This window comes from Ochotona princeps, chromosome 6 (assembly GCF_030435755.1).
Source record: "Ochotona princeps isolate mOchPri1 chromosome 6, mOchPri1.hap1, whole genome shotgun sequence".
In the NCBI taxonomy this organism is placed as follows: Eukaryota; Metazoa; Chordata; class Mammalia; order Lagomorpha; family Ochotonidae; genus Ochotona; species Ochotona princeps.
The window spans coordinates 79,266,133-79,292,939 of NC_080837.1; the positions used below are offsets into that span (position 1 = coordinate 79,266,133).

Below are 26,807 nucleotides of genomic sequence, written 5' to 3' on the forward strand. Positions count from 1 at the left end.
TCGTTAACCATTTTAATTTAAAACTCTCCTTAACTTTCTATATACAGTGGTTGGCTTATCTTGGTTACTCTTTTACCAGGGATCCTTTCCCAAAAATTCATGGAGAAATGGAATTAAAAGGAAAATTTATTTTGATGTACAAAATGTTTCAAACCTCTATATAGTTGTGGGTTTTTTTTTCACTGTATGATGTTTTGAAAGACTTTTTATACGCATGAACTTCATTTTTCCTCCAAAATAAACGTATCTTTTGCGTTTTCCAAGAACTTTTTGAAGTCCTAGTGTCTAACCTACTTCAAGCCCTATAGGCGGGTACTGTCATCCTCCATTTCCCAAGAAGGTGAGGCCATGCCTCTATTAAATAGCTCACCCAGGGCCTCCCAGTAAAAGGAGGCCTGATTCATACCAGGAGCTTCAGTCCTGCCCTTTGATGAGAGGGCACCTTCTGTTACACCGCGATGCTCAGCAGGTTAAATATAATTCTGCAGAGTTTTTGAAGAATTGGGCCTTTCCTGCTAGCCACTGTGGCTCATTGCTTTTTGTATCCACAGTGGGAGAGAGCCAGATTAGAAGGTCTGTGATAAAAAGTCCAGAAAAGAGCTTTTTTTTTTTTCCCAGTGGCCAGCATTACATTTAATGGTGAAAATGTTTAAAAACCAGCATCATTAACAGTGCCCAACTGAACCCAGCCTTAGCAATCCTGTCTTTACTTGACATTCTGATTTTTTTTTCCTCATGGGTTGTTTTTTTTTTTTTTTTTCCTGGCATGCATCTATGGCATTGTTTCTAGATTCTTTTTATTGGGACACTACAGACTTTCTTTTTGAAAATTGACACATAATCTTTGTATGCATTTATGAGGTGTGAGGTGATGTGTGGTTCAGGTATGTATTGGGTCATTAGCACATGCCTCATGTCACAATTTCATGATTCCTTGATGGTGAATATGTCCGCATAGTCTCTTCTGACTGTGTTAGGGTGTGTGACACATGATGGCCAGTTTTGTTCCCCTTGTGCTGTCTGCCATAGAGCACATTTTGGTGATTCTTGAATTCTTGGATGTCTCATTTGTCTCCTCTTGGGCCAGCCCAGGTAGAGTAGGAGCAGTTTTAATACAGGGACGCCCAAGTCCAGGATGAGTGTTAGTAGTAGCCTCGTTACTGCTACTAAGAGCAGGTGGGCAGTCAGACCCTGGTAACCGCAGGCCTCAAGGGAGAAGCAGTCATGAGTATTGCTCACCTAGAAAAGCAGTTTTATCAACTAAAAGCCACTTGATTTAAGAGTAACTCCATAAGATGTAATTTCACAAGATCAGTATACTTTTTCCCTTTCTCTCCATCAAAGGATGTGTTTGTTTATTTTAAAGAGAGTTATGTATCTCCCACCCACAGCTTCACACCCCAAATGGCCACAATGACCAGGGCTGTGCCAGATCAGTGCCAGGAGCCGGAAGCTTCATCTGAGTCTCTTAACTGGATGGGAAGCACCCGGATATTTGGACTATTCTCCACCATTTTCCCAGGTCGTTATTAGGAAGCTGGTAGCAAGTAAAGCAGCCAGGATACGAACTGGCACCCACTTGCATTGCTGGCAGCAGCTCTGTGTGTCGTGCCACAATGCTGGTCTCCATTTTTTTTTATATATCAACAATAACAGGTAAACATGAGGGCACTTTAGGAAGTTCATGGAAGAATGGGGTTAAATAATAAAAATGCTGCACATAATTTTTAAAGTTACGCAGTTTTTCATAGTATATATTTTCATAATTTTTGTATTCACAAAACTGATCTTTTAATTGCATTCTCCATGAAGTTTATGATATCAGAAGTCCCATTGAGAACAGCTAGAGAATAACGTGTAAGATGGGTTGTCAGGAGCTTTGTAGAGGGGGACCTGGAAGGCTTGAATGGGAGAGATTCCTTGGGTGAACGTGGGTAAAGGTTGTAAGTATGAAGTCTCGCGGTGTGGTCTGTGCTGCCTATCCCAGCAACCAGCACAGGGGAACACTGGAGAAAGCTGGGACTCTTAACTACATTTGGAAGAATAAACATGAGAATAACTTGGAAGGATCTAAAATTTGGGAGTAACTAAGGACCACTTGGAGCTGGGAAAAGGCCTTGGGAATTGTGCTGCTAGTTTCAGGGTTTTGGGCAGTGACTTTGGGGCTTGTTACACCTTGCGGGGTCCTTGCTGGGTCCTTGCTGGGTGGCACAAGTGAAGTCGTGGGCTGCTGTGGGCAAGTGCAGTGAGTCAGCACTCCAGAGCTGCCAGCAAGGAGCAGCCCTGGTTGTGCAGATGGGTGAGTTCACTCATTGGGAGCTGGTGGCTGTGTCAGCCACCCCACCTGCCTGGTCTGCATGGAAGAATTGTCCCTGTCATGGGGATATCCAGAGTGGTGTGATTGCAACTGACAACATGGTCTCAGGGCAAGATGTGGTTGGGGCTGTGCTGGGTGCCCTGCGGGACACAAGATGAAAAACGTTTTGGTTCCTAAGCTCCCTGAGGAGAGGACAGAAGGAAGAGGATGCGCAGTGACGTGGGCCAGGCACCTGGACCACTGCAGGGTCATCCCATCCAGCCCTGTACCTGCCGCCACCCCAAAACTCACCGAGCTACTTTCTTGTTCCTTCTTCCTACTGTTAAGCACTCATGCCTTTTTATGCTAATTCTTAAAAATCAGTAAAATAGGTATGAGTTAAAATGACCATTTTTGTAAGTGTACAGGCTCTTATTTCTTAACCAGGCTTCTAGAATAAGGCTTAGGAATAAACCAACAAAAAACCATGTGTGAGATGAAGGTCTGAGTTAAAGAATGAAGCAAACCCTCGCGTAACCATGCAGCTGGACAAACAGATCACTAAGCCGGCTTCCCAGTGGCTGCTGTGCCTCGTCCTGCCTGGGCCCTTCTTGTCCCCAAGGGAACGGCAGGTGTCCTTCTCTGGTCCCTCTTCCTCCAGCCCTCCTGCATCCTGATACCACCTCCCTCTTGGACTCCAAGAGAAACCCTAAGTCATATGCACCTGCTGAGGATTGCCCAGTGACCTGAGTGCTGTGGGGGAGAGAAATGCAGAGTCCAGAGTCCAGGAGACCTCAGTAGGTCCCTAGGGTGCCGTGAGGCCCACCCTGCTCTTGTGTGCATACTCCTGGTCTCTCTTTTCTCCTGTGGCGGGGCTACAGCCCCCTCCTCCTGAGCCCTCCATCCTGGCCCAGCTGTTGTTCCCTGGGGCTCTGCCAGGAAACTTCCTGTAAGTAGCAGATCCCATAGGATCCGAAGTTACTTCAAAATGAAAACTGCAGAAGGCCGTTCCGTTGTTCGCTGAGCCCCACTCTGTCCTCCTGGCTTTACTTCCTCAAGGTAGTGGTTTCAGTCATCATGTGATGAATGTGCAGGTGGCAGTGCCCCATGGCTGCTCCTGTACCTGTGTTTTGGGGCGTGGGTGTCGCCTGGGAGATTTAAGGCCACCCCTTGTGGGCTTGCTTGCATCAAAGCTGTTCCTTTGTCTTATGAGGAGGACAGCCTGACCTCAGCACCTTTGTCTGGGCTTTGGTGCTCTCCCATGGGAGTGAGCAGTGTTCAGAAACTGGGAGGGAGCCGCTGGGTTCCGGGGTGGGGGCAGGATTGCAGGGGAGTGGCTGGCCTCACCGCCTGACTACTGTTCTCCTGGCCAGCAAGTATGCTGGATGGGAGGGCCCAGGCTGCAGTAAAGGTGTGTGCAAGTGGCCCCGTGCACAGCCTGAGGCTAGGTTCAGGCCCGCATGTGGCCGCAGGGGGCCATGCTTCTTGTGGTTCTAACTGCTGTCTGCACCCCTCTTCCCTACAGTGACTGCCTGCAGGAGATGACGGCCGTGTGAGCATCCACCATGGCCCACCGGAAATGCCAGAGCACCGCCAGCAGCATGTTGGACCACAAGGCCAGGCCTGGCCCTGCTGTTCCCCACGGCCAGGAGCCTGAGGTGGAGGATGCTGAGCTACCCCTGGAGGGCTATGAGCCCAAGGGTCTGGAGGTGGCTGCCCTGCAGCCTGAGGAGCAGGAGTGCCACAGCCACAGTCCCGACGGAGACTCCAGCTCTGACTATGTGAACAACACCTCCGAGGAGGAGGACTATGATGAGGGCCTCCCAGAAGAGGAGGAGGGTGTCACCTACTATATCCGCTACTGCCCTGAGGATGACAGCTACCTGGAGGGTATGGACTGTGCTGGGGAGGAATACCTGGCCCACGGTGCCCCGCCTGTGGACACAGATGAGTGCCAAGAGGCGGTGGAGGAGTGGACGGACTCGGCCGGCCCACATGTCCTGGGACCCGGGGCCGAAGACAGCCAAGGCTACCCCGAGGGCCACCTGTCCATCCCCGAGGATGAGCCCTCGGTCCTGGATGCCCACCACCAGGAAGACAGCGGCCACTACTGTCCCAGCCAAGAAGGCTACCAGGACTACTACCCTGCAGAGGCCAATGGCAATGCGGGCGTGGGCGCCTCCCCGTACCGTGGCCTGCGGCGTGCGGATGGCGACCTGGAGGACCAGGAGGAGGACATCGACCAGATCGTGGCTGAGATCAAGATGAGCCTAAGCATGACCAGCATTGCCAGCGCCGGGGAGGCCAGCCCCGAGCACGCGCCCGAGCCGGGGCCTGGGGACTCCACAGACACCTGTCTGCCCAGCGAGGCCAGCCGCGGCCCCAACAGGCACGAGGCGAGGCCCAAGTCGCTGAATCTGCCTCCCGAGGCCAAGCACCCCGGAGACCCCCAGAGAGGCTACAAGAACCAAACCAGGACCCCTGAGGAGAGGCCAAAGTGGCCCCAAGAACAGGTAGGATTTGGGCTGTACCCTGGCGATGGGAAGGCATGGGGATTTGGAGTGTGGAGTGTTGTGGTGTCACCTGCCCCTGCATATGCCAGAGCTGAGACTATGAAGGGGAGGGGCCTGGGAGGGACCTGGTTGCCCTCCCTCCAGATCGCAAGTGGGATTTCTCACGGGCTCTGAGACTGGTGGCCCCGTTGAGCCACCCTCCAGTCCAGAAGTCAAAGGCTGGGGGAGCAGTAGAGGGTGCCCCTGCTCCCCCCAACCCAATACCCTGGGTTTCTATCCTGCTGCCCTAAAGCTGCCCAGGGCAGGGTTGTGTCCCTGGGATGCAGCAGGTGGGTGTGGGGCATAGACAGGGTTGCTCGTCTGGCTGCCCCAGCACTGAGGACAGTGGCTCAAGCACCTTCCATGGTGGCCTTGGGTCTCTGAAAGCCAGAACCTTGGCCTGGTGAATTGTTCTCATGGGCCACCATGATAACAATGTGGGACATTGTGATTTGTAGGTCTGACAATCATTGTGGAGAAGAATTGCATGCTAATGAAAGCACTGGATGTGAACATAAGTGTGTTTTCCTCTTAATGATCGCCAAGTACGCATGCATTCCAACAAACACGTTGCAAAAGCTGCCTTTCGAAAATAAGCACTCAGCCCCATGAGAGTATAAAAAGGCGAGTGTTGGGCTTGCATCAAGGCACTTGTGTCTGACTGAGTCCTGGACTGTTTTCCTATTAGCTAAAGCCTTAATTATTCTTTTTTTGTTTGTTTTACTCAAAAGAGTTCATGAGTTAGAGAATACATGTATAATTAGGGTTTGTGTTTGGAATATAAATTGTTGACTGTGGATTCCTGGTGCTTTCATTTTGATAACACACGTTCTCTCTGAGGACTGTTCAGCACAAGTTGCGTTCCTAGGAGGGATGTGGCTGTCAGTCAGTGATGCTCTGGCTGCACTGGGGGGTGGTGGGCACTCAGAGACTGCTGTCATGCAGGTGGCTGTTTGTGAGGCTTGGCCTCCAGGGCAGGTGGCTCCAGGCCCCTGGATCTGTGTCACAGGCTTCAGACCAGAGCTGCTATCACTTTTCTTGTGTCTCGGGTCAGCCTGGCCTGGTTCTCCAGCAGCAGCAGCGACAGCAGCACAGGAACTGGCACGTGACTGACCACATCTGATTGTAACATGGGGCATCCCTGGCAAGTTTGGAGAAGTTTATCTTTGGAGTCAGACCTGATGTTCTACTGCTTTTGCTGCCATGACCTTCAAGGGAATGACGTTGCAGGAGGGAGGGCGTGGTGGTGTCTGTTAAAAGGGCAGGTGAAGGTCGGGATGTGCTGAGCACTGAGGGTGGATCAAGGGGTCCCAGGAGGAGTGCTCCCCCCAAGAGGATGCAGAGCCTGGAAAGACAGGCAGCCTCTGTCTAGAAGCAGAGCATGTGCAGCAGGCTCACACTGGAGGGCCTGGCTGCAGCCGGCTGATGACTGCAGCTTTCTGTTTTCATTCACTCCCAGATGAATTCCAACAAGTACAGGATGCAGCAGTGCCCAGCTCAGAGCTGGTGGGTAGCCTGTGTGCCTCTCTGAGGACCCCACCAGACCTGGTCCCTGCGGGCAGGGTCTCCACATCCAGCAGGCCCTGGAATCCCCTTCCTAAGAGGGATGCTGGGACATTTGACCAGGGAGAGAATTAGTGGGGATGGAGATCATGCTGAGAGCTAGTCCTTGGTGAAGTACGGGCACTGGGAACATGATGGGTGCTGTATTGGTGATCACAGCCTGGGTTCCCAAAAGCAATCCTCTTACTCCCTGGGGGGACTTCCAGACCGCGCTGGGAGATGGTGTAGGTTTGGCCTCAAGCAGGTGCATGGGGAGCCACCAGGCTGTGAGGCCACCTCTCCCAGTGGAGACTGTGGTAGATTCTGGAGGAAGAAAGGGTGATGTCAGCCACCTGTGAGCTTAACTGTCACTTGGCAAGTGTGGCCCCCAACCCGGCAGCATCGGGTCCAGTGGGGAGTGTTGCTGAGGAACCTCAGGACTCCAAGTTGGCCCGCCAGCAGGATGCCACGCTCACGGGGAGGAGCGGTGCTTAGAAGACTTCTGTGGGGGGTGAACTGCCGGCATCCGTGTCTCCACTTCTGCTCAGCTTACGGCTTGGCGCATGTAGTCACGGGTGTTTGTGAGCATGCAGGGTGGTGTGTCTTCAGTCACTGCACGAGTGAGAACAGCGCACTAAGATTAGGGGTGGGAGTGTGCAGCACAGTGTTCTCTGCCACGCCCACCAGCCTTACAGGTGCACTGCCGCTTCTGTGATGCTGAGTTCCCGTCCACACTCCAGCATCCAGCATAAGCACAGTGTTGGTTTTGTCAGTCAGCCTTTGCCTTCTCATAGATTAGAAGCATTTTTTTCCAGATGGCCATATAGTTTTCATGATTATTGTTTCCTGGCTTTTACGGCCCCTTTTGGGCCATGTGCCATCTAATGTGTTTGCTTGGACAAACCTCGGCCCTGGGCCTGCAGGGTTAGGTATTTCTCTTGTACGTGCAGCTGGCACGGTTGTCCTTGTGTAAACAGTGTCTCCTCCTTTTTGTATGATGACTCTGAGGTTAGATTCCAGGGCTGACCGTCGGCGTGAGCTGTTTCCCAGCGATTGCTGTGTTGAATTTTTGTCTTTTTTTTTTTGTCTGTCTCATGAAAGGCAGAGCTACAGAGAGAAGGAGGAAGAAAAAGAGAGTGTGAGAGAGGAGAAAGAAATCTTTTATTGGTTGGTTGGCTTGCTAAGTGGTTGCCATGGCCCCGCTTAAGTCAGGAGCCAGGAGCTGTCCTGGCCTTCCGTGTGGGTTGCAGGGCCTCAAGTGCTTGAGCCATCCTCTGCTGCTTTCCTAGGGCATTAGCAGGGAGTTGCATTGGCAACAGCCAGGACTGGTGCACCAATATGTGATGTTGCTATCACAACCCGTAGCTTAATTTGCTCTGCCACACAAGATGGCCACAGTGCAAGGGATTTAATTGGATGGTTCCTTCTTCTAAGACTTGGTGCGTAAACTCAAGGAGGGCATTGCTCTTAGTCTGACCAATATGAAAATGCATTGTTCCAAATGGTGGCACAGGACATGCGTGGGCTCTGCAACCCTCCTGTGCCAGGGGTGTGGATGTGGGGCCTTTTGAAAAAAAAGGTGGATCTCCTAGCTCAGATTCTGATGAGACCACAATGTCTACAGGCAAGGGAACGATGTGAGAGCTAGAGGAGGTTGGATTCCTAAAACGGCACCTGGTGTGGATGCTCGATTGGCTCATCCTTACCCTGCATGCTCCGAGATCGCTGTGGGTGCCATTTGTGTTCCAGCTGCTCCACTTCCCATCCAGCTGCTCCCACCCCCATGGCCTGGGAAAGCAGTCGAGGACGGCCCAAAGCCTTTGGACCCTGCGCTCACATGGGAGACCTGGAGGAGGCTCCAGGCTCCTGGCTTCAAATCGGCTCAGCTGGCTGTTGTGGTCGTTTAGAGAGTGAACTGAAAGGTGGAAGATCTTTTCTCTCTGTAAATCTGCCTTTTCAATAAAAATAAATATATCTTAAAAATCTTAATATCATGGGAAAATGAGATGGGGAACAAAGAATACCTTCATGGATATTTTTGGTAAAAATTACAACAAACGTTTTCCAAAATGACACGTGTTTTTTAATGGAAGGAAAATGGGAAGAGACAAACAGATGAACAGAAGCATTTTGCCGTTTGGCACCGAGAATTCCGTGTTAGAGAGTTCTCTTATTATTAAAGAAACAAAGTACAAGTGTGGGGAGCCCCAGCTCAGAAGTCCCCCGAACATTCTCTTCCAGAGCCCTCTCCGGTGCTCGTTGCTCTCGGGGTCCCTGTTTGTGAACTTGCCACAGTCTACCTGGACCCCTGAAATCAGTCCTCTGGCCCTGTCACGGTCGTCTCTGGATGTGGGCAGGGACAGGAAGATGAGATCATGCAGAGGCTGAGCCCGTCAGCCCTCGTGGCTCGGCTCTCATCTGGTGAGCTTCTCATGGTCTGTTGGCAGCCTTGGGTTTGCCGCGCTGTGCTTTGTTGACTTAGTTGTTGTTGTGGGTGGTGGCAATGGTGATGAAACTGCCCCTAAGGGTAGTGCTGAAGACTCTTGTTGCCAAATGGAAGAGGGGGGGCATACACCTAGTGAAGAAAATACACGTTAGGTAAGCTGCATTCAGGCATGCGTTAGTGCTGTTGGCTGTGAGTTCTGAGTTAGTGAACCCACCAGGTGGTACATCCAGAGACAGGGAGAGGGGGTTCGCTGACCTGTATCTGAGGCCACTCTGGAAAGTGCTAAGGTAACATCTGTGGTGTGAGATGACATTACAGGCTGTGTGGAGACCTGGTTAAATGTGCACATCTGTTTGATGATGAATGATTTTTTTCAAAAAAATTTTACTTAGTTGCTTAGGGTACAAAGGGTCAAGGGCTACAGAAAAGTGGGTAATACCATTGTTTCAAGCTAATATTTTTTTTCCTTTATCTGGGGTCAGGGGAGAAACAAAGGGAAAAGTCCCACCCAGACTCCCACACATCCCAGGTCCCTGATGCAAGGTGTGCTTCAAGGGTCATGCTCATGCAGTTTTGATAGTTCAACAGTTCTGAACTGCTGCCAATCTCGCCGCTCCAAGCACAAAGAAATCTCTTCATAATCCATTGGCTGACATAGTCTGTTCATGGTTGGGGTTCTGAGATCAGCAGTTCAGTTGGAGGGATCCCCAGAGAAACTTCATCGGAGGTGATCCCAGACCTGATTCTTGTGTGCACTTGCCAGTACAGGGTCCAGCACAGTCCGTCGCCCCAGTCAGCTCATGCCTATGCTAGTGGTTGCAATTGCTGGGTCAGTTCTGTTTCCAGCCCTGTCTTCCACACAAACCAATGGGTGTTGTAGTCCAGCCCGATCCTTTCCACTTCATACTTGGCCCTCACGCAAACCAGTGGGAGCTTCAGCCTAGTTGGGGCAACTCCCCATAAATCCCACCAGACCTGCCGCTTACCCTGGTTCCCATGCTTGCCAGTATGTACTGCAGACTTGTTCTGTCTCACATCCCATTTAGCTCTTGTACATGTCAATGGGCATTGAAGCCTAGTTCAACCCAACTTGCCCTATTATCCAGCCCACACACACATACTGCTGGGTGCCTTTCTGTCTAGCCACCCCTGCCCCTGTCCTGGTTTTCATGCTCTCCAGTGGGAGTGGTAACCCAAGAGGGAGGTGCCCACTCTCTCCCTCCTAGGCCACTCCAACTTCTGGATTATGTACTCTCCAGGTGGTTCTGGAGTAGTAACTTGACGGAATTAGCCCCTAGTGCCAGCCTCTGCCAGCTGATGCTGTGGCACAGCCCAACCAGCCCTCACCCACTCCATGCTTGCACCAGTTGGAAGAGTCAGCCCAGCCGAGCCCTTTCCTGATCTAGTCCACATGAGGCCCACATGTGTTGTAGCCCTGCCTGGTCTGGTCTGCCCCCATCCCAAATCACGCTCTCCAGTGGGAGTAGTTGTCCAGCAGGGGAGCTCACATTCCCCCTATTGGTTTCCCCACCTCCGGTTCTCACGTATACTGTTCTGGTGCTGCAACCACATCTGGTACGGCTCACCCCACCTTGGCATTTTGTAATGTGTACTGGTTTGTGTCACAAGCATACCTGGCCCCACCCACACTCTGATCTGGTGTTCAGATTCACCAGCGGCTGTTGTGAATGAGTTCAGCCTCGGTCTGCTCCCCACCTCTGCCAAATGTATGCCAGTGGGTATCTTCCTCTGGCCTGGTCTGAGTTGCTCCCTATCGTGGTTCTTGCACTCACCTGTAGGGATTGTGTCCCGACAGAGGAGTTTCCTAAGCTCCTCCATCAGAATCTCTCCCTATGCCAGATATTGCTTGTACTGGTGGTTCCATGGGCCAGCCCTCCTTTCTGGCCTTCAATCCATTCCAATTCTTACTGTTGGGCATTTTAGCGCAGCCAAGGCTTGTCCATACCCAGACACTACTCACACATGGCTCAGTAGGGACAGAGACCTAGCCTAGTCCATCCTATATCTATCCAGATTCTCCAGAGCACCAGATGGTGCTGGAGTCTAGCCTGGTTAGGTGTGCCCAGCTCCAGTTCATACTTGTGCCAAGGGAGATTGCAACCATATCCAGACCAGAATGCAACCGCACTCTGGCCTCTGCACTCTCCTGTGGAAACCCCAACCCAGTTAGGGTGTACTCTCACAGCTCCCCAACTGAGTCTATTCCCAGCCCTAGATTACGCTCGTGCCAGTGGTTACTCTGACCCAATTGGCTAAGACCTTCACTTGTCTTGGCCTTTGCCTTCAATGCTGTGGCCTAGTATCCCTGCTCATGCAGACAAGTTGGTACAAGAGCCTAGCTTGGCATGACCTGTGCTCCATCATGAGTTCTGTTCTTCCTTGTGAGTTGAGGTTTGCTTGGCCCTACCCAGTCTGCTCCCTTCCAGTTGCAGCTCGGCCCACCCCACATCCTATTTTAGGATGCACATTCGGATGCTGCTGCCTTGACCTGCCCAGACTGTTGTTGGTTCTTTACCTGCAACTGATGGCAGGTTCCATGGTCACACCTAGATCAGTCCATCACCACCCCAGCTTGTGTGCTAATCAGCGGGACTTGTATTTCCACAGGGTTTGGCCCACACTTCCCCCAGAGTCTACCCCCGGACCGAGTTCTCTTGCATTCTGGTTAGTGTCTTGACCTGCCAAGTGTGACCAGTCCACTATTCAACAACCCAGTCAGGTATTGATACCTAGTACCTAGCCCTGCCAGACAGGCCCCCATCCATAGGTTTGGTGTGGACTGGTGTGTGGCAATCAGTGATTCTCTATGCTAACAGCCCATCTCAAGATTGCTAATTGGGCTGCTAAATCAGTCTGACCGAAGTAGATCTTGTGGACACTCCCTTCCAAACCATCAGGTGTCAGTCTGCAGGCTTGCCTGAAAGTTTCATGACCCCGTTACTGGGAATCACGATGATGAATGATTTTTGCAAAGCATGGCGGGAGGAGCTGAAAGTCCACGAAATTAACAGTCTTGTGGTTAAGGGTTGGGGGATGGTGCGTGCTTCTAAGTTGGCATTTTAACATGAAGAAATACTCTGTCATCAGTCACCATGAGAAACATGTAACATAAGACATCTTTAACACCCATCAAACTAGTTGACAAAAAAAAATGACAGGGTGCTCACATGTCTGCCCTCAGTCAGCACTCACAGCAACTCAGGACGGAGCACCTGCGAGTGAGATGGATTGTGTGATTGGCAGCTGCATTTGGGGAACGGCCAGAAAGCTGTCTCCCTGCGGGTGAGTCACCTCACTGCACATGCTTGGGTGGGGATCGAACACATGTTCAGTGTGGCAGAGACCCCGGCTCTGCTGGGGCAGGGTCACCCATGCCCTCTAAACACCAGGGTCTGTTTCCCTTCGTGCAGGGCTTATGAGGAAGGCAGGAGGGAGCAGAAGGCTGGGACATGTGACCTCCCAAGATCACTCCCTGTATGGCTGTGCTCCAAGATGATTGAGTGTCCATCAGGGTGCTGGTGTGTAGGAAACTGGCCATTCCTGTCACCGTCAGGGCCTTGGCCTCCGGTGGTTTGACGTTGCTGGTTTGGTCATTTGTGGGCAGTCCTTGGGGGACAGTGTTGTCGATGTAGACTACAGCACTATGCCAAGGATTTGTAGCCTGATCTTAGTAACTCTTTGAACAAGTCAAGAGGGTAGGACCTGGGGTTATTTCCATGTTACACGTGAGGCAGTGGAGACACACATGGGCTGAGGTTCTCTTGGTTCCACAGCTTATCAGGGCCAAACAGACTGCATTGCACCAAAGCTCAAGCCAATAGTCTCTGCAGTGGGCAGCCCTGAAGGACTTCTAGAAGGGTTGTCCCATTTGCATAGCACGCTTGTGAGCTGGCTGCTCGTGTCCCTGCTGAGTCATCGTCCCCTTTTTTACTCTGTTGTCATTTCCTTGGAATTAGAGGCAGCTGTGCAGTGGTGCTGGACCTCAAGGCTCCAGTCTGTGTGATTGTCACAGCTTTAAGTGCTGACAAATCATGGCTCCGTGAGGGCTCCAAATATATATATATATATAAACACATAGCAATGAAAGATTACATGGTATGGTCCATCCAGGCTCATATTGAGTGATCTGCTGGAATGAGCATTCCCATACCATCCTTGGTGGTCCCCTGCCATCCAGCCAGTGCCTCCTCAGAGTGGAGGGAGGGCCCCTGCTGGCCAGCCAGTGGTGCTGGTCTCATGGCCCAGAGATAAGCTTTATGGCCCTCCCAAGCTGTCCCCAAAGCCCATGGAAAAGGTCAGCAGTTTGCTATTGGTACTTGCTGCTCAATACTTGCTACAGGCCCACTCATGTGGTTCCTGTTAAGACATGTGCTGTGGGAGGGTAGGCTGTATGGACAGGTGGACATGGCAAGGGCTGTACTGACAGTGTTGGAGAACTTCCCCACCTCACCTGTCCCTATGGCATCTGTTGAGAGTTAGGGTTTAGGACTCCCCAGAGGCCTGCCCTGGGCCTGAAATTCATCCTTCCTTCCAAAAAGATCGATTGATTGTAAGAGGGAGGGAGAGAGATCGATCGATCCTCTGGTTTACTCCCCAAGTGATTTCAATAGCCAGGGTTGGCCAGGTTGAACTAGGAGCCAGGAACTTCATCCAAGACTCTCACACAGGTGGCAGGGGCCTAGGACTTAAGCCTTCCTTTGCTGCTTTTCCTAGGCTGTGAGCTGAGAGCTAGCTCAGAAGTGGAGTAGCTGGAAACAGGAATCAGTGCCCACATGGGATGCTGGCGTCACAGATGGGAACCTTACCCACAACACCATCCCTTTAGAGACGTATCCCTTTGGACCTTGGGAGTTTGCATGTTTGGGGCATCTGTGGGCAGGACCTCCAGAGTCATATAATGGAAGGTGTCTGGTTTATGTGGTAGCTGTGTGCAGCTGTTCCACCCTTTGGGATAGCAAGCAAGGTGCGTGTTTTGCTTATTGGGGGCTTTCGTGATTTCTTTGTTATCACTGGCCCAGGTGATGCTTTGTGGAAGCAGCCCTCTGGCAATAGAAAAAAGACAACTTAGTACTTCATAGCCAGCTTAATGCAGCAGTACAAGTGAGGCATGGTAAGGGCCTGGGGCCACGTGGCCCTCACAGCTATCTGTCACTTTGCTGTGAGGAGGGGCTTGTGGGAGCGATGCTGGTGCTAGAGAGGTTTTCCAGGCCACAAGCAGGGACTGGGAGTGGGATTGGGAGTGGGATGGGAAGTGGGACTGCTGGGATTAGAACCAGCTCCCATATGAGATCCCAGCGTGTTCAAGGCGAGGCTTTAGCTGCTAGGCCACCACGCCAGACCTAAAGCTAAGGTTTCTAAAACCATTTTGTTGTCTGGGAAGATGATGTAAAATGTTCCACCCACAGGAATCTAGAGAGCTCCTGCCCCTCCTCCAGGCCATGGAGACAGAGCCCAGTGTGGTGGTGACACAGGGAGGTGCCTGGCCTGCGGTTTGCTGCCGCTGCCCCTGGCTTTACTGCTTGCTTTGTGGGCCACCAGCACCTGCACTGTCTCCATGGGACAGGCAGTGTGACTGGAGGGACCTTAGCAGGGGGTGTGTGAGATGCATGCCGTGATGATGGTGGTGGCAATCTTTTAAGTCCACAGGAGTCGTCTTCAGTTCTGAGAGAGGCAGTTTGGGTAAAGCCCGTGCTGGGCAGGGCTGGAGACACAGGAGTGCAACATGATGGCTCTGTCCCTTGCCGGTGAGCCAGGAGAGAGGAAGAGCAGGACTGGACAGGGCCACACTGGAGCTGGGGCAGGGACATCCTCCAAGGTGTCCTCCCCATCCTCTCTTCTCTCTCAGAGCCTGCCTCCTCCTTGTGGGTGCCCTCGGAGTCTCTGGGGGACAGGGAGACAGTCCAAGGACTGTCACAGTTTGCTCACACCGAGTTTCTCATGGAGAGTTAACCAAGAATCCTGCACAGGCCTCCTCCCAGGCAGGCAAGCTGGTCCTGTCTGCAGCTCTGAGTGCTGGCCAGGCCCCTGTCACACTTGGGTGTCTTCACCCTGGTTTCCAGCCATAACCCGCCTCCTTCAGAGCCGACCCCTGCTCCTGGGCCACTGCAAATGGCACTGAGCTTCCAGACTCGGCATTGCCTCCCTCCTACCTCAGGAAAATGAACACCTGCCATGGGCAAAAGTGTCATTATTGAGCCTCCTGCCAGATGCAGAGAGCTGTCCAGGCAGGCTGAGGGATCAGGTGAGGCACACACCCATTCTTTTAAGTTCCGGTTTGAAGGCAGGTTCTAGAGTGGGTGACAAGCTGGAGGCTCTGGGACTTTGAGGCGATCTTTGAGAAGAACGCCCATTGTGATGGGGTCAGGAACCACCCCCTCCACCACCCAGGCAGAATGTGGGCATGATAGGAGATCTGGGCTGAGAGCCTGAAGGGGAGGGAACAGAGAAGAGACACCTCGAGGGTGTGGGGGAAGAACCAGGGGAGAGCTGAGGGGCAGGAATGACAGAAAGCCCGAAGGCAGCCGAGCGCTGGCAGGAAAATCCCTGTCAGCTGTGGCCGTCAGAGTTCCGGGGAAGCCTGGGCACCTCTGGAGGTTTGGGAGGGCAGAGGATCACCTACCTGAGTGGAATGGAGAGCTGGGCAGCATCTCTAGGGACCTGCATGGGTAGAAGCTGGGTGTGGTACTTGTTTGCAGGGGTGGAGTCCAGGGAAGGTTGTGGGGAACCAGAGCAGGGGCTCCATGTATCTGCTGCTCCCCACTTCTGGGAGTGCTGTGTCTCCCAACTTGGGCCTCTGTGACGCCTTGTCCAGTGCCTCATGTGTGCCAGAAGCTGGCAAAATCAATAAGCTTGTGACACTTCCAGACAAGTCCAGGGATTTTTAGAAATGTCTTCTGTTCAGGAAAAAAGCCTGCATGGCTGAACATGAGATCCAGAGATGCCTAGCGCACACAGGATGTGCTCTCTAGGAATGCGGCTTTCATAGGGTCTCTCACCACCCACCAGCAGATGGTAGCCAATGTGGATCAGTTATAAACAAGGGGAAAAAAGCAGGACTGAGGAAATAAGGGGCCCTCCTAGAGCCAGGCAGTGCCAGGGAACAGTGCAGGCAGATGGAGAATGGACACAGTGTGGGATGCAACAGTGTCTCCATGGCTGACAGTGGTCTCTGAAAAGCTGCTGCATCCGGGTTTGTCCACTGATGCCACAGCCTGCCTTCCCAGGGAAGCAAGTCTCTCCCTACAAAACCATCCAAGGCCACACTGTTGCTGTTAAGGGGAGTCTGGAGCTGGTTCTGCTCCAACTTCAGCTGACATGTGCTTCGGGCCTGTGTCCAGTTCCCTCTGTAAGAGGGATCTTACTCAGGCTAGCCAGGCGCTGTCCTTGGTGCTGACGCATCAGGGGTGTCCTGTGGGTGGCCAGCCTGGCCTGCATCAGCTGCAGCCAGACTGGAGGGGTCAGTAAACTTGGCCTGGACTCTGAGCAGGATGGGTGGTACTCCAGGAGGGTAGCTAGGGGAGAGGTCTGGGGAGAAGGGACATGTTCGTAGGGGAGGAATTACCCATGCACTTCATTCCCTTAATCACTCACCTCTCCTTTGGCCCACATACTTGTAAGTGGCCTCTGAGTCTTTGGCCTCTAGAACATCTCTGCCCACTTGATTTCTGATGCAACGCAACCCCACCCAGACTTTGGGTCCCCTGCTTCCCTTCAAAGCAGCTCTTGGAGCCAGTTGGCCTTCACTCCAGGTGCTCTCCAAGACCGAGTCACCTAGCTAGTGCCTTTCTCAGGCTAATAGAGGTGAATTTTGCACACCCACCCAAGCCAGGTCATACAGGTGCACTGGGGGCTCCCGTGACTCCTTCCTGCTTTCTTGGTAAGCTGTTGAAAATAAGAAGCTCTTGCTTGTGTTGATCCAGCCTTGCTGTGTTGGTTCATCCATTTCACTTATTCGCTGGTCCCCAAGTACAGGACAGGGGGCAAACCAGCTACTTTAGAGGCAGTGATGTTAATCTGGGCGTAACTGAGCTGTGCACTCCAAAAGCCACAATCAGGGCAAGCCAGGGCTTCCCTTGCTGCCCTAATGCATTGACTTTGAAGATTATGACAAATGTCACCAAGAGAAATTGCTACTGCCCATGGTTCCTCTTGCTTGCTGTCTCATTAATGTTTAATCTCAACTTCTTTGAAGCTCCAAGAAGAATGAAATAGAATGTTTTAACCCAAGCAATTCAGTCATTTTGACATGCATTTGGAGAACTTTGGTGGTTTTTTTTTTTTTTTTCAGGCTTTTCTGGAAAATGTTTTCTATGCTGTGCAAAAGACAAGGCTTTTTACACACAATGGGATATTCTCCAGCCTTAAGGACATTCTGACACCTGCCACCACAGCGATGAACTGTGAGGATAGGCTGAGTGATCCAAGATGGTCCCAGAAGGACACGTGTCTGTGTGCTATTCATGGGGTGAGGAGAAGGCACCTGGAGTAGTCATGTTTAAAGAGACAAGACACGGAATAGTGGTGGCTGGGGCCTGGGGATGTGTTAGCGTTTGAGGAATGAGCAGTTTGGGAATGAGATGGAGCAGCTCTGGGGATGGGGGTGATGATGGCTGACATGAGTGATGATGTCCTCAGCGCAGCAAGGCACTTGGAAGCCACATCAGTGGCACTTTCATATGATATGTATTTACCACAATGAGAAAAATAGCCCATTCACTGCCTTGAGCCAGTCTGAATCAGATAAACCAGGTTGGGCTGGTGTGAACTCCTGCTTAATACAGCAAACAAAGCCATCTTTGTGGAGGCACTTGAAACAGTTGTTGCAGAGAGAATTAAAAGTTATATGTATGTGTTGGTGTCAAAACAAATTCCAGTTTGTGCATCGGTTTTTCACATTGCATGTTTCCCATCAGCTTTTTTGTATACACAAATCTCGGCTTATGAAGGAGTTACATCCTCATAAATGTTATTGGTTGAAATGCACCAGGTGAACCTAACCTGCTGCACTTCCTGGATGGCAGCACCGAGCCCTGTAGTGAAGGGCTGTACCCTGGTGACCCTGAGGCTGACTGGGAGTTGTGTTCACTGCTGCTGTCCTGAGAGGATGGCACTGCACAGAGCTAGCCCAGAGCAGACCAAGTCCAGAGTAGTACAGCTTCCATGGAATGTGCCTGGATTCTGTGTCATCATAAAGCTGAAAAATCCTAAACTGAACCATCGAAAGTTCAACAGGGTAAATCAGGCACTGTGTGTATTTTATTTTTTACTTTTTATTTTTTTAAAAATTCTTATTTTGGTAATCTTTACATAGCTGATTAGGGCACAAAGGGTCAAGAGCTACAGAAAAGTGGGTAATACCATTGTTTCAAGCTAATATTTTTTTTCCTTTATCCGGGGAAAAGGGGGGAGATAAAGGGAAAAGCCCCACCCAGACTCCCACACATCCCAGGTCCCCGACAAGGGACATGCTCCGAGGGTCATGCTCATGCAGTTTTGGTAGTTCAACAGTTCTGAATTGCTGCCAATCTCGCCGCTCCAAATACAATGAAATCTCTTCAGAATCCATTGGCTGACATAGTCTCTTCATGGTTGGGGTTCTGAGATCAGCAGTTCAGTTGGAGGGATCCCCAGAGAAACTTTGTCTGAGGTGATCCCAGACCTGATTCTTGTGTGCGCTTGCCAGTACAGGGTCCGGCACAGTCCGTCGCCCCAGTCAGCTCATGCACATGCTGGTGGTTGCAATTGCTGGGTCAGTTCTGTTTCCAGCCCTGTCTTCCACACAAACCAATGGGTGTTGTAGTCCAGCCCGATCCTGTCCACTTCATACTTGGCCCTCACGCAAACCAGTGGGAGCTGCAGCCTAGTTGGGGCAACTCCCCATAACTCCCACCAGACCTGCCGCTTACCCTGGTTCCCATGCTTGCCAGTATGTACTGCAGACTTGTTCTGTCTCACATCCCATTTAGCTCTTGTACATGTCAATGGGCATTGAAGCCTAGTTCAACCCAACTTGCCCTATTATCCAGCCCACACACACATACTGCTGGGTGCCTTTCTGTCTAGCCACCCCTGCCCCTGTCCTGGTTTTCATGCTCTCCAGTGGGAGTGGTAACCCAAGAGGGAGGTGCCCACTCTCTCCCTCCTAGGCCACTCCAACTTCTGGATTATGCACTCTCCAGGTGGTTCTGGAGTAACTTGACAGAATTAGTCCCCAGTGCCAGCCTCTGCCAGCTGATGCTGCGGCACAGCCCAACCAGCCCTCACCCACTCTAATTTATGCTTGTACCAGTAGGAGTAATAAGCCCAGTCTGGCTTCCCTGATCTAGTCCACATGAGCCCTGACTGTTCTGGTCTGCCTCCATCCCAGCTCATGCTCTCCAGTGGTAGTGGCTGTCCAGCACGGGAGCCCTCCACATTCTGCCTACCGTCTTTGCCCCCTCCCTTCCTGGTTCTCACATGTGCTGTTCTGGTGCTGCGGCCCAGTCTGGTACGGCCCACCTCGCCTTGGCATTTGTCAGTGGGTATTGTAGCCTGGCCCAGCCCAGCCCAGCCCTAATTCCAGCTCACACTGGTGAGAGTTGTAGCCTAGCCCAGCCTGCCAGGCATCTAATCCCAGCCATAATGTGCACTGGTATGTGTTGCAACCATACCTGGCCTGACCCTCACTCTGTTCTTGTGCTCAGATTTGCCAGCAGGTGATGTGAATGGGTTCAGCCTGGTCTGCCCCTGACCTGTGCCAAATGTATGCCAGTGGGTACCTTTCCCTGACCTGGTCTGGGCCGCTCCCTATCATGGTTCTTGCACTCACCTGCAGGGACTGTGTCCTGCCAGAGGAGTTGCCCCGGCTCTTCCATTAGAACCTCTCCCGTACTAGTGGGTCCATATCGCATATTGGCGCATCCATGGGCCAACCCTACTTAATCCACCTCCTGTCCTAACAGGAACAGTGTCCTTTCCTGACTGGCTTTCAACCCATTCCAGTTCTTACTGTTGGATGTTTCATCCCAGCTAAGGCTCGTCCATACCTAGCCCTGGCTCACACAGGGCTCAGTGGGGCAGAGACCTAGCTAGTTCATCCTATATCTACCCTGATCCTTCAGAGCACCAGATGGTGCTGGAGTCTAGCCTGGTTAGGTGTGCCCAGCTCCAGTTCGCACTTGTGCCAAGGGAGATTGCAGCCATGACCAGACCAGAATGCAGCCCCCAATCTGGCCCCCACACTCACCAGGGGGAACCCCAACCCAGTTAGGGTGTCTTCTTAGCTCCCCAATCGGGTCTGTTCCCAAGCATAGATCCTGCACTCGTGCCAGTGGTTGCTCTGACCCACGTTGGCGTAGTCCCTCACCTGTCTTGGCCTTTGCTTTCAATGCTGTGGCCTAGTATCCCTGGCTCATGCAGACAAGTTGGTACAAGAGCCTAGCTTGGCATGACCTGTGCTCCATCAGGATTTCTGTTCTTCCTTGTGAGTTGGGGTTTGCTTGGCCCAGTCCGCCCCCTTCCAGTTGCAGCTCGGCCCACCCCACATCCTATTTTAGGATGCACATTTTGGTGCTGCTGCCTTGACCTGCCCAGACTGTTGTTGATTCTTTACCTGTAAGTGATGGCAGGTTCCATGGTCACACCTATCTCAGCTCATCACCACCCCAGCTCGTGTGCTAATCAGTGGGACTTGTATTTCCACAGGGTTTGGCCCACACTCCCCCAGAGAAATTACCCCTGGATCTGGTTCTCTTGCATTCTGGTTAGTGTCCTGACCCTGCCAAGTATGACCCTATCCCTTATTCCACCACTCAGTCGTGTACTGGTACCTAGCCCTGCCAGACAAACCCCCATCCATAGGTTTGGTGTGGACTGGTGTGTGGCAATCAGTGATTCTCTATGCTAATAGGATGCCCATGTGGATTGGTGAATCAGTCTGGCTCAAATAGAACTTATGGACTCCCCTCTCCAAACCCTCAAATCTCAGTCCCTAGGCTTATAAGCAAGTTCTGTGACCCCATTGCTAGGAATCACACAGAATTCATCCCTCACCTACATTCACACTAGCCTTATCCCTGGATATCCCTAGGCAGCAATTACATATCCTAAAAACCCTAGAGCTTGCCCCTAGGTGGCCAGCAGGCAGAGCTTGGTACCTAAGGGCACACTGGCCTTCCAGCAGCCAAGACTCGGTCACCATGTGACAACAGTGCCCATGGCTCGAGTCATGGGCATTGGGTCCGACCTGGCTCAGATACTCTCCACAAGCGGGTCGCCACCACTGTAGAGGGCTGCTGTCACCCAATCCACCAAGGTCGAACTCGCATCCCCTGGTTTCCTGCTGCCACAAGGTGGTAGTTGCAGGGTGGGGCTAGAAGTCTTAATCCCATCCCAGGATTTCTTCATGGTGCACTCACCATGGGGGGGAGAAATCTCTGTCTTGAGCCTCTGAGCGGCCAGGACTTGGTCACCGTGTGGTGACAGTGCCCATGGGCCGAGTCCTGGGCATTGGGTCCAGCCTGGCTCAGGTACTCTCCACAAGTGTGTCGCTACCACTGTGGAGGGCTGCTGGCACCCGAACCACCAAGGTCAAACTCCACTGTGTGTATTTTAAAAGATACCGTAGGTGCCAGCGTTGTGGTGTAGCCGGTAAAACCACTGGCTGAGATACTCATATCTCATCGGCCTTCAGTTTGTATCCCCGCTGCTCTGGTATTGATCCAGCTCCCTGCTAATGGCCAGGGAAAAGCAACAGAAGATGACCCAAGTGCTTAGGCCTGTGCCACCCATGAGGAAGACCTAAGAGAGCTCCTGGCTTCATCCTGCTGCCGTGGCCATCTGGACAATGAACTAATAAATGAAAGATTTGCTCTTTCTCTCTGTCCCTGCACCCTGCAGCTTTGACTTTCAAACAAATTTTTTTTTTTCAAGGCGCCATTAAAAGTACAGCTAGTTCTGCTCCTTCCTCTTTCCAGACATTTAAGGAAACCTACTGTGCAATGTAGAAGCAGCCACACAAGTTGAGCAGGTGAATTCAGTGGCAGCTCCCTGGATCATTGATGTCTCCTTTACATGTTGTCTGTGGACACTTGAGTTCCAGATTGGGCATCGGGACTTTGGGTTAGAATCTGCAGCCTCGGGCAGCTTCCCTGATTCTGCACTGAGTTGTCGCAGCTGGGGGCTGATCTCACTGACTGTACATCAGGGTATGGCCTTTAGGAGAGCCAGGATCTTTTAAGAGCAATTTTGCGCTGCCCAGGGTAGCCTACATGGCCTTGTGGAAGATGAACATGGGCCACGCCCCCCTGGGAACCATAGTCTAATATTGACTTCGTAGTGGCCATTTAATTGCTTTTTGACTGGGGCACTTTCTTTCCTTGTCAGTTGTCAAGCTAGTTATCTCAGAAGGTGCGTGCAGGGCTTCGGGATGAGTGCTAGCTGGGGGTAGAAGGGACAATACGAATTGTTGAGGGTCCTCCAGGGAGTTCTGCGGACTTGAACCCTAAATAATGCCCAGTGGTGACTTATCCATCATCAAACCCTGGTTGCACATGGTTCCCAGCTTTGCCCAGAGCCAAGTGGAAAAGCTGCAAATGTTTGCAGCGAAAGAGTGGAACCTGTAGCAGGAGCAGCTATGTAGGACACCAGGCAACTGTTTCAGGAAAGGTTGTGGGAGTTTCCTCATCAACAGCACCAAATAAGGTGCTTGCTAGTTCCTCAGATCCAAGTGGTGGAACCCTCCACCCTCCCCACAGAAGGACCCGGCGTGGCCAGTTGGTCCACAAGGTGTGGTTGACTGATGTGTACAGCCAGGTGCTGTCTTCAGCCACCTGCCAGCCATCTGTCAATTGCAGGAGGGTTGGTTCTGCATAGCTTGCCACTTGTGCCCTCATCTGGGTCTCCCACACGGTGCTTGAGCACATGATCCAGCTTCCCTCTTTTCCCCAGACTCATGAGCCGGGAACTAGACGGAAAGTGGAGCAGCCAGGACTCAAACAGGCTCCCCTGTGGAATGCCAGCATCAGAGGTGGGGGCTCAACCCACTGCAGCACAGTAGTGGCCCCTGTTTTGTGCCTTTGACCATGGAAACCGAGGTTCTGGAAACATGCTTGAAGGAGTTTGTGTGCAGATGCTTGGCCTCTGCCCCAAGGGTGTGGAACTAGAAGTAGAATTTCTGGGTCTTGTGGTCATTGCACATTTACTTTCTCAGGAACTGTGCATGCTTTCCATAGTGGTGTAATATTTGACATCCCAACCAGCATTGGAAGCTCTGAAAAGAAAAGTAACTTTCTGACAGCTGGATGGTTGGTTCACAGCTGGCTGGCTTGGACTCGGGGTGGTCCAGCTCCTGATGGCTGTGGCATCCCAGCGCATGTGCACTGATTACACTTGTGCTCATCTGAGAGGGCCTGAGGCTGCAGGAGCCTCAGTGCTTCCTTCACTCTGGATTGTGAAACATTTCATATTGGGGGCTGTTGTTACCTGTGATTTCCTGTCCTGAACTCCAGGTGCCCAGGCACCTTGCTCAGGGCCCAGTGTGGGCCCTGCTTTGGACAATGCTTGATGAAGATTGAAACGCAGAACTGAGTTTAGGGAGATATGATTGTGCTCTGTGATGCCAGGCCTGGCGTTCCCACCACTGCCTACCCTCCCCTGTGTTCCAAAAAGACAGTGATGGATAAAGCAGAAGGTGTGCCCGGGCAATCCAAGCCAGGCTTGGAGGAAACCCCAGCAGGCTGGGCACAGAGAATGGAGGCCGGCCCGAGTGATGACAGTAGCCGTGGGTCCCCAGCTCAGGTGCCAGATTTAGCCTGTAGCAACACAGGATGCCCAGTTCCATGTGCATGTCAGGTGGCTCGGGAGTTTGGATTTGGCAAGGTGAAAAGAGTTCAGAGACAGCTGGTGGGAAGTGGGGGCACAGCCTCATGAAAGTACTTACAACAATGCACCGTGCACGTTGAATGGTTAAGAGGGTAGAAAATGGCCTATGCATTTTACCACAACAAAAACGTGTTTTAGATTGACAAGTTTGGTGTGTGTTCAGTCTATGAAATATCTGAACCTTCCTGGAGAGTCTCAAAGACAAACTGGCTGGCCTCCCTCATGCGTCTTGACGTGGTACTTTTAAGCCAAGGATCTGCTTTGCGAAGATATGATCACCCCCTGGGAGCCACTATTATAAGAATAAATGCTTAATCTGAGCTCACAGTCTCTTCAAGACAAATATCACAGGAGCAACCTAAATTGTGGGTTTTATTCTTGAGCCATACGTGTGCCAGGGGACAGAGGCAAGGATTTCAAAAAGTCCCCAGTCCCGAGTTAACCCCTCAGCCTGTCATTCGCAGGCATGTTTGTGACAGGTGGGGAGAGCCGGACGGCGGAGGGTGTATGCGAGGGAGCTGTGACTTCATCCAAAGCCCTGCGGGTTGTATTGCCGTGTTTCCAGTTTAATCAAGCAGACAGAATCAGAATTGACACTTTAAAAAATGCCAGCTCTCATTTCGCCAGCTGGGGCCGAGCTATTTATTAGAATGATTTATTTGCATTAGTATATTTTTATTACAGGCATTTATCTCTGCTCTGAGCAGCTGTCCCCGGGTCCTGGCATGTCGGGTCCAGGCTGTGCCATGCCACATGCTCATTTCCTGTCCTCAGAAGGCACGGCAGGATGTGTGTGCGTGGGGGGGCATATTCTTCTTCACCTGCTTTACCTGAGCTGGTGGGTGACTGATTACACTGAGAATGCCCGCCCATAGGTACTCAGGGAGGGCTTGGGGGACCCTGCTTCCCCCTTGGAGGTCACGCTGGCTGGTGTCCCTAAGGCACAGCAGGATTCTAATGGCATCCTTGTCTACTACACCGGAGAGTCCTTGGGCCTTGAACCATGTGCATTTGACAAGCTTGCCCAGGCTGCTAGGCTGCCTACCCACCTGGCCCCTCGATGAGAATGAGAGCACCCAATGGGTTCTCCCGGGAGGGGTGTGATGAGCCCACCCCGACACCTCTCTGGAAAACAACCCACCTGTTTATTGTGAATTGTGGTTGTCATGGCGATAAACAACACCTGCTGGGGCAGAGGGCGGCTGGTGCCCAGGGAGATGCTTGGCATACAAGGACACCTGTGCCGTGGCCACACAGCAAGATGACCTGTGGGTAGGATGCGGGAATGCCAATGGCCTGTCTCCCTTGGCCAAGTATTACCCTGACCTCGAGTTACACAGAGATGCCATGACTAGCTGGCAAGCCCCACCCACCCCATGGGGATGCAGCTACCTGTCACTCCCTCCACACACACACACATTGATGTGATACCTGCTGCCTTCTGAATCCCTCCTCCATCCTGAAAAAATCAGATCCCTTCACCCCAGGTGGGGGTTGTAGGTGGGACTGGTGTGGGTGATGGGTGACCTGGTTTCTTCTATCGGGGGGGGGTGCATCTCTAGGGGGTGCTTGGAGATGACCAGGACCCCTCCAGCTCCCTGGGGGCTTTGAGGAGGTGCAGCCCCCACAGGCAGGTCCCTGTGTATGTCTAGGGCATTTATCTAACCAGCAAGAGAGTAAAACATGGAAAAGTTCAGACTGACTGTGAAGGTTAAAGTGTGCCCAGCAGAGCCCTGTGGCAGAGGTGGATACGGATATAAGCAGGTCCGCATGTGCTCAAAGGTGTCCGCAGTCAGACATGCACCAGAGGCGACTGTGGCGTGGAGTCTGTCCAGCTGCACCCTGAGAGCCTCATCCTGGTGCTCCTGGGCCTCAGCAGGAAGTGCAGGCCTGGAGTGTGTAGAGGGAGGGAGTCTGCCCCAGCACAGGGGACCCCGGACCAGCGTAGGCTCTGCAGAAGGGGGTACTGACTGCCCAGCGCCCGCTGTGGCGGGGTCTGTGGGTTGGTGTCCTCCTGGACCAGAGACCTCAGACAGGCAAAAGGATATGTGCAGGTGTTTCAGGCTTCCACCCCACAAGGGAGTGACAGCACAGTAGGGCACGTGCGGGGTGTTCCGTGTGGTTCAGCCCCCAACACTGTCTGCATGCAGCTCAGTATCGACATCACCACCAGCGGCATGGTGTTGTTACCGTTTGAGCATCTAATTCCAGGTTGTTCTGGACCTTGATTTAACATGCCAGCTTCCCTTTGGAGCTGGGCAGTGACTTCATGGCTGTGGCTCTGCCTGCTGTCTTCCAGATGGCACAAGAATCAGAGGATATGTACCCTGGGATAGGAGACGTTCGGCTGTGTCCTTGGGGAATCTCGTTGTTGGCAGCAATGATGACCTGTTGTCTGTGGATCTAGGTTTGTGAAAAGTAGGATTTGAAGCCTTGAGCAGTGGAATAACTTCTGTGGAGCATGGGATGGCATTTTCCCAAAAACAGAAAACCTGCTTTAATTGTGTGATGCAGTCATTGCGTGTCTGGGAGTGAAGTCAGGCCCCAAGCAGGTCACATGTGTGCCCGTGTGCATAGTAGCATAAGTGCAGTGTTCCGGGGGGGGCAGCCAGCCCCAGTGCCCACCAGCCACACCAGCATAAGCAGATGAGGTCTTTCCACGCATTCCAGAGCCTGATAAAGGAAGGATGTGCCCAGGTGTGCTGCAGTGTGGAGGAACCCAGAGAGGTGTAGAATGACGTGTCAGGCACGGAGGGATGCATACTGTCTGGTGCCCCTTAGTGGAGGTTCCAGGAGTAGTCCAGTTCATAGATGGAGAGTAGAATGGGGCTTACCAGGTCTGGCTGCAAACGGGTATGTAGTTCTAATTAAAAAAATTTTTTTTAATTGGGAAGTCAGATATGCAGGGAGGAGGAGAGACAGAAAGGAAGATCTATCTGCTGATTTACTCCCCAGGTGGCTGCAAAGGCCAGAGTTGAGCCAATCCGAAGTCAGGAGCCAGGAGCTTCTTCCGGGTCTTCCATGCGGGTACAGGGTCCCAAGGCTTTGGGCCATCCTTGACCACTTTTCTGGGCCATAAGCAGGCAGCTGG

At 52.2% G+C, this 26,807-nt stretch overlaps 1 protein-coding gene across 4 annotated transcripts in view; it reads left to right on the plus strand.

Annotated features, from left to right (window-relative positions):
• Window positions 1–26,807, plus strand: part of APBA2 (amyloid beta precursor protein binding family A member 2) — a 195,980-nt gene that overhangs the window by 133,230 nt on the left and 35,943 nt on the right. For 2 of the 4 annotated variants that reach the window (XM_058666541.1, XM_058666542.1), the window contains exon 4: window positions 3,822–4,809. In XM_058666541.1, the coding sequence (XP_058522524.1) occupies window positions 3,862–4,809 (948 nt within the window). In that variant the 5' untranslated portion in view covers window positions 3,822–3,861. Of the gene's footprint in view, window positions 1–3,819; window positions 4,810–26,807 lie in introns of those variants that run through there. The other 2 variants (XM_004593146.2, XM_004593147.2) reach the window with 1 other exon arrangement.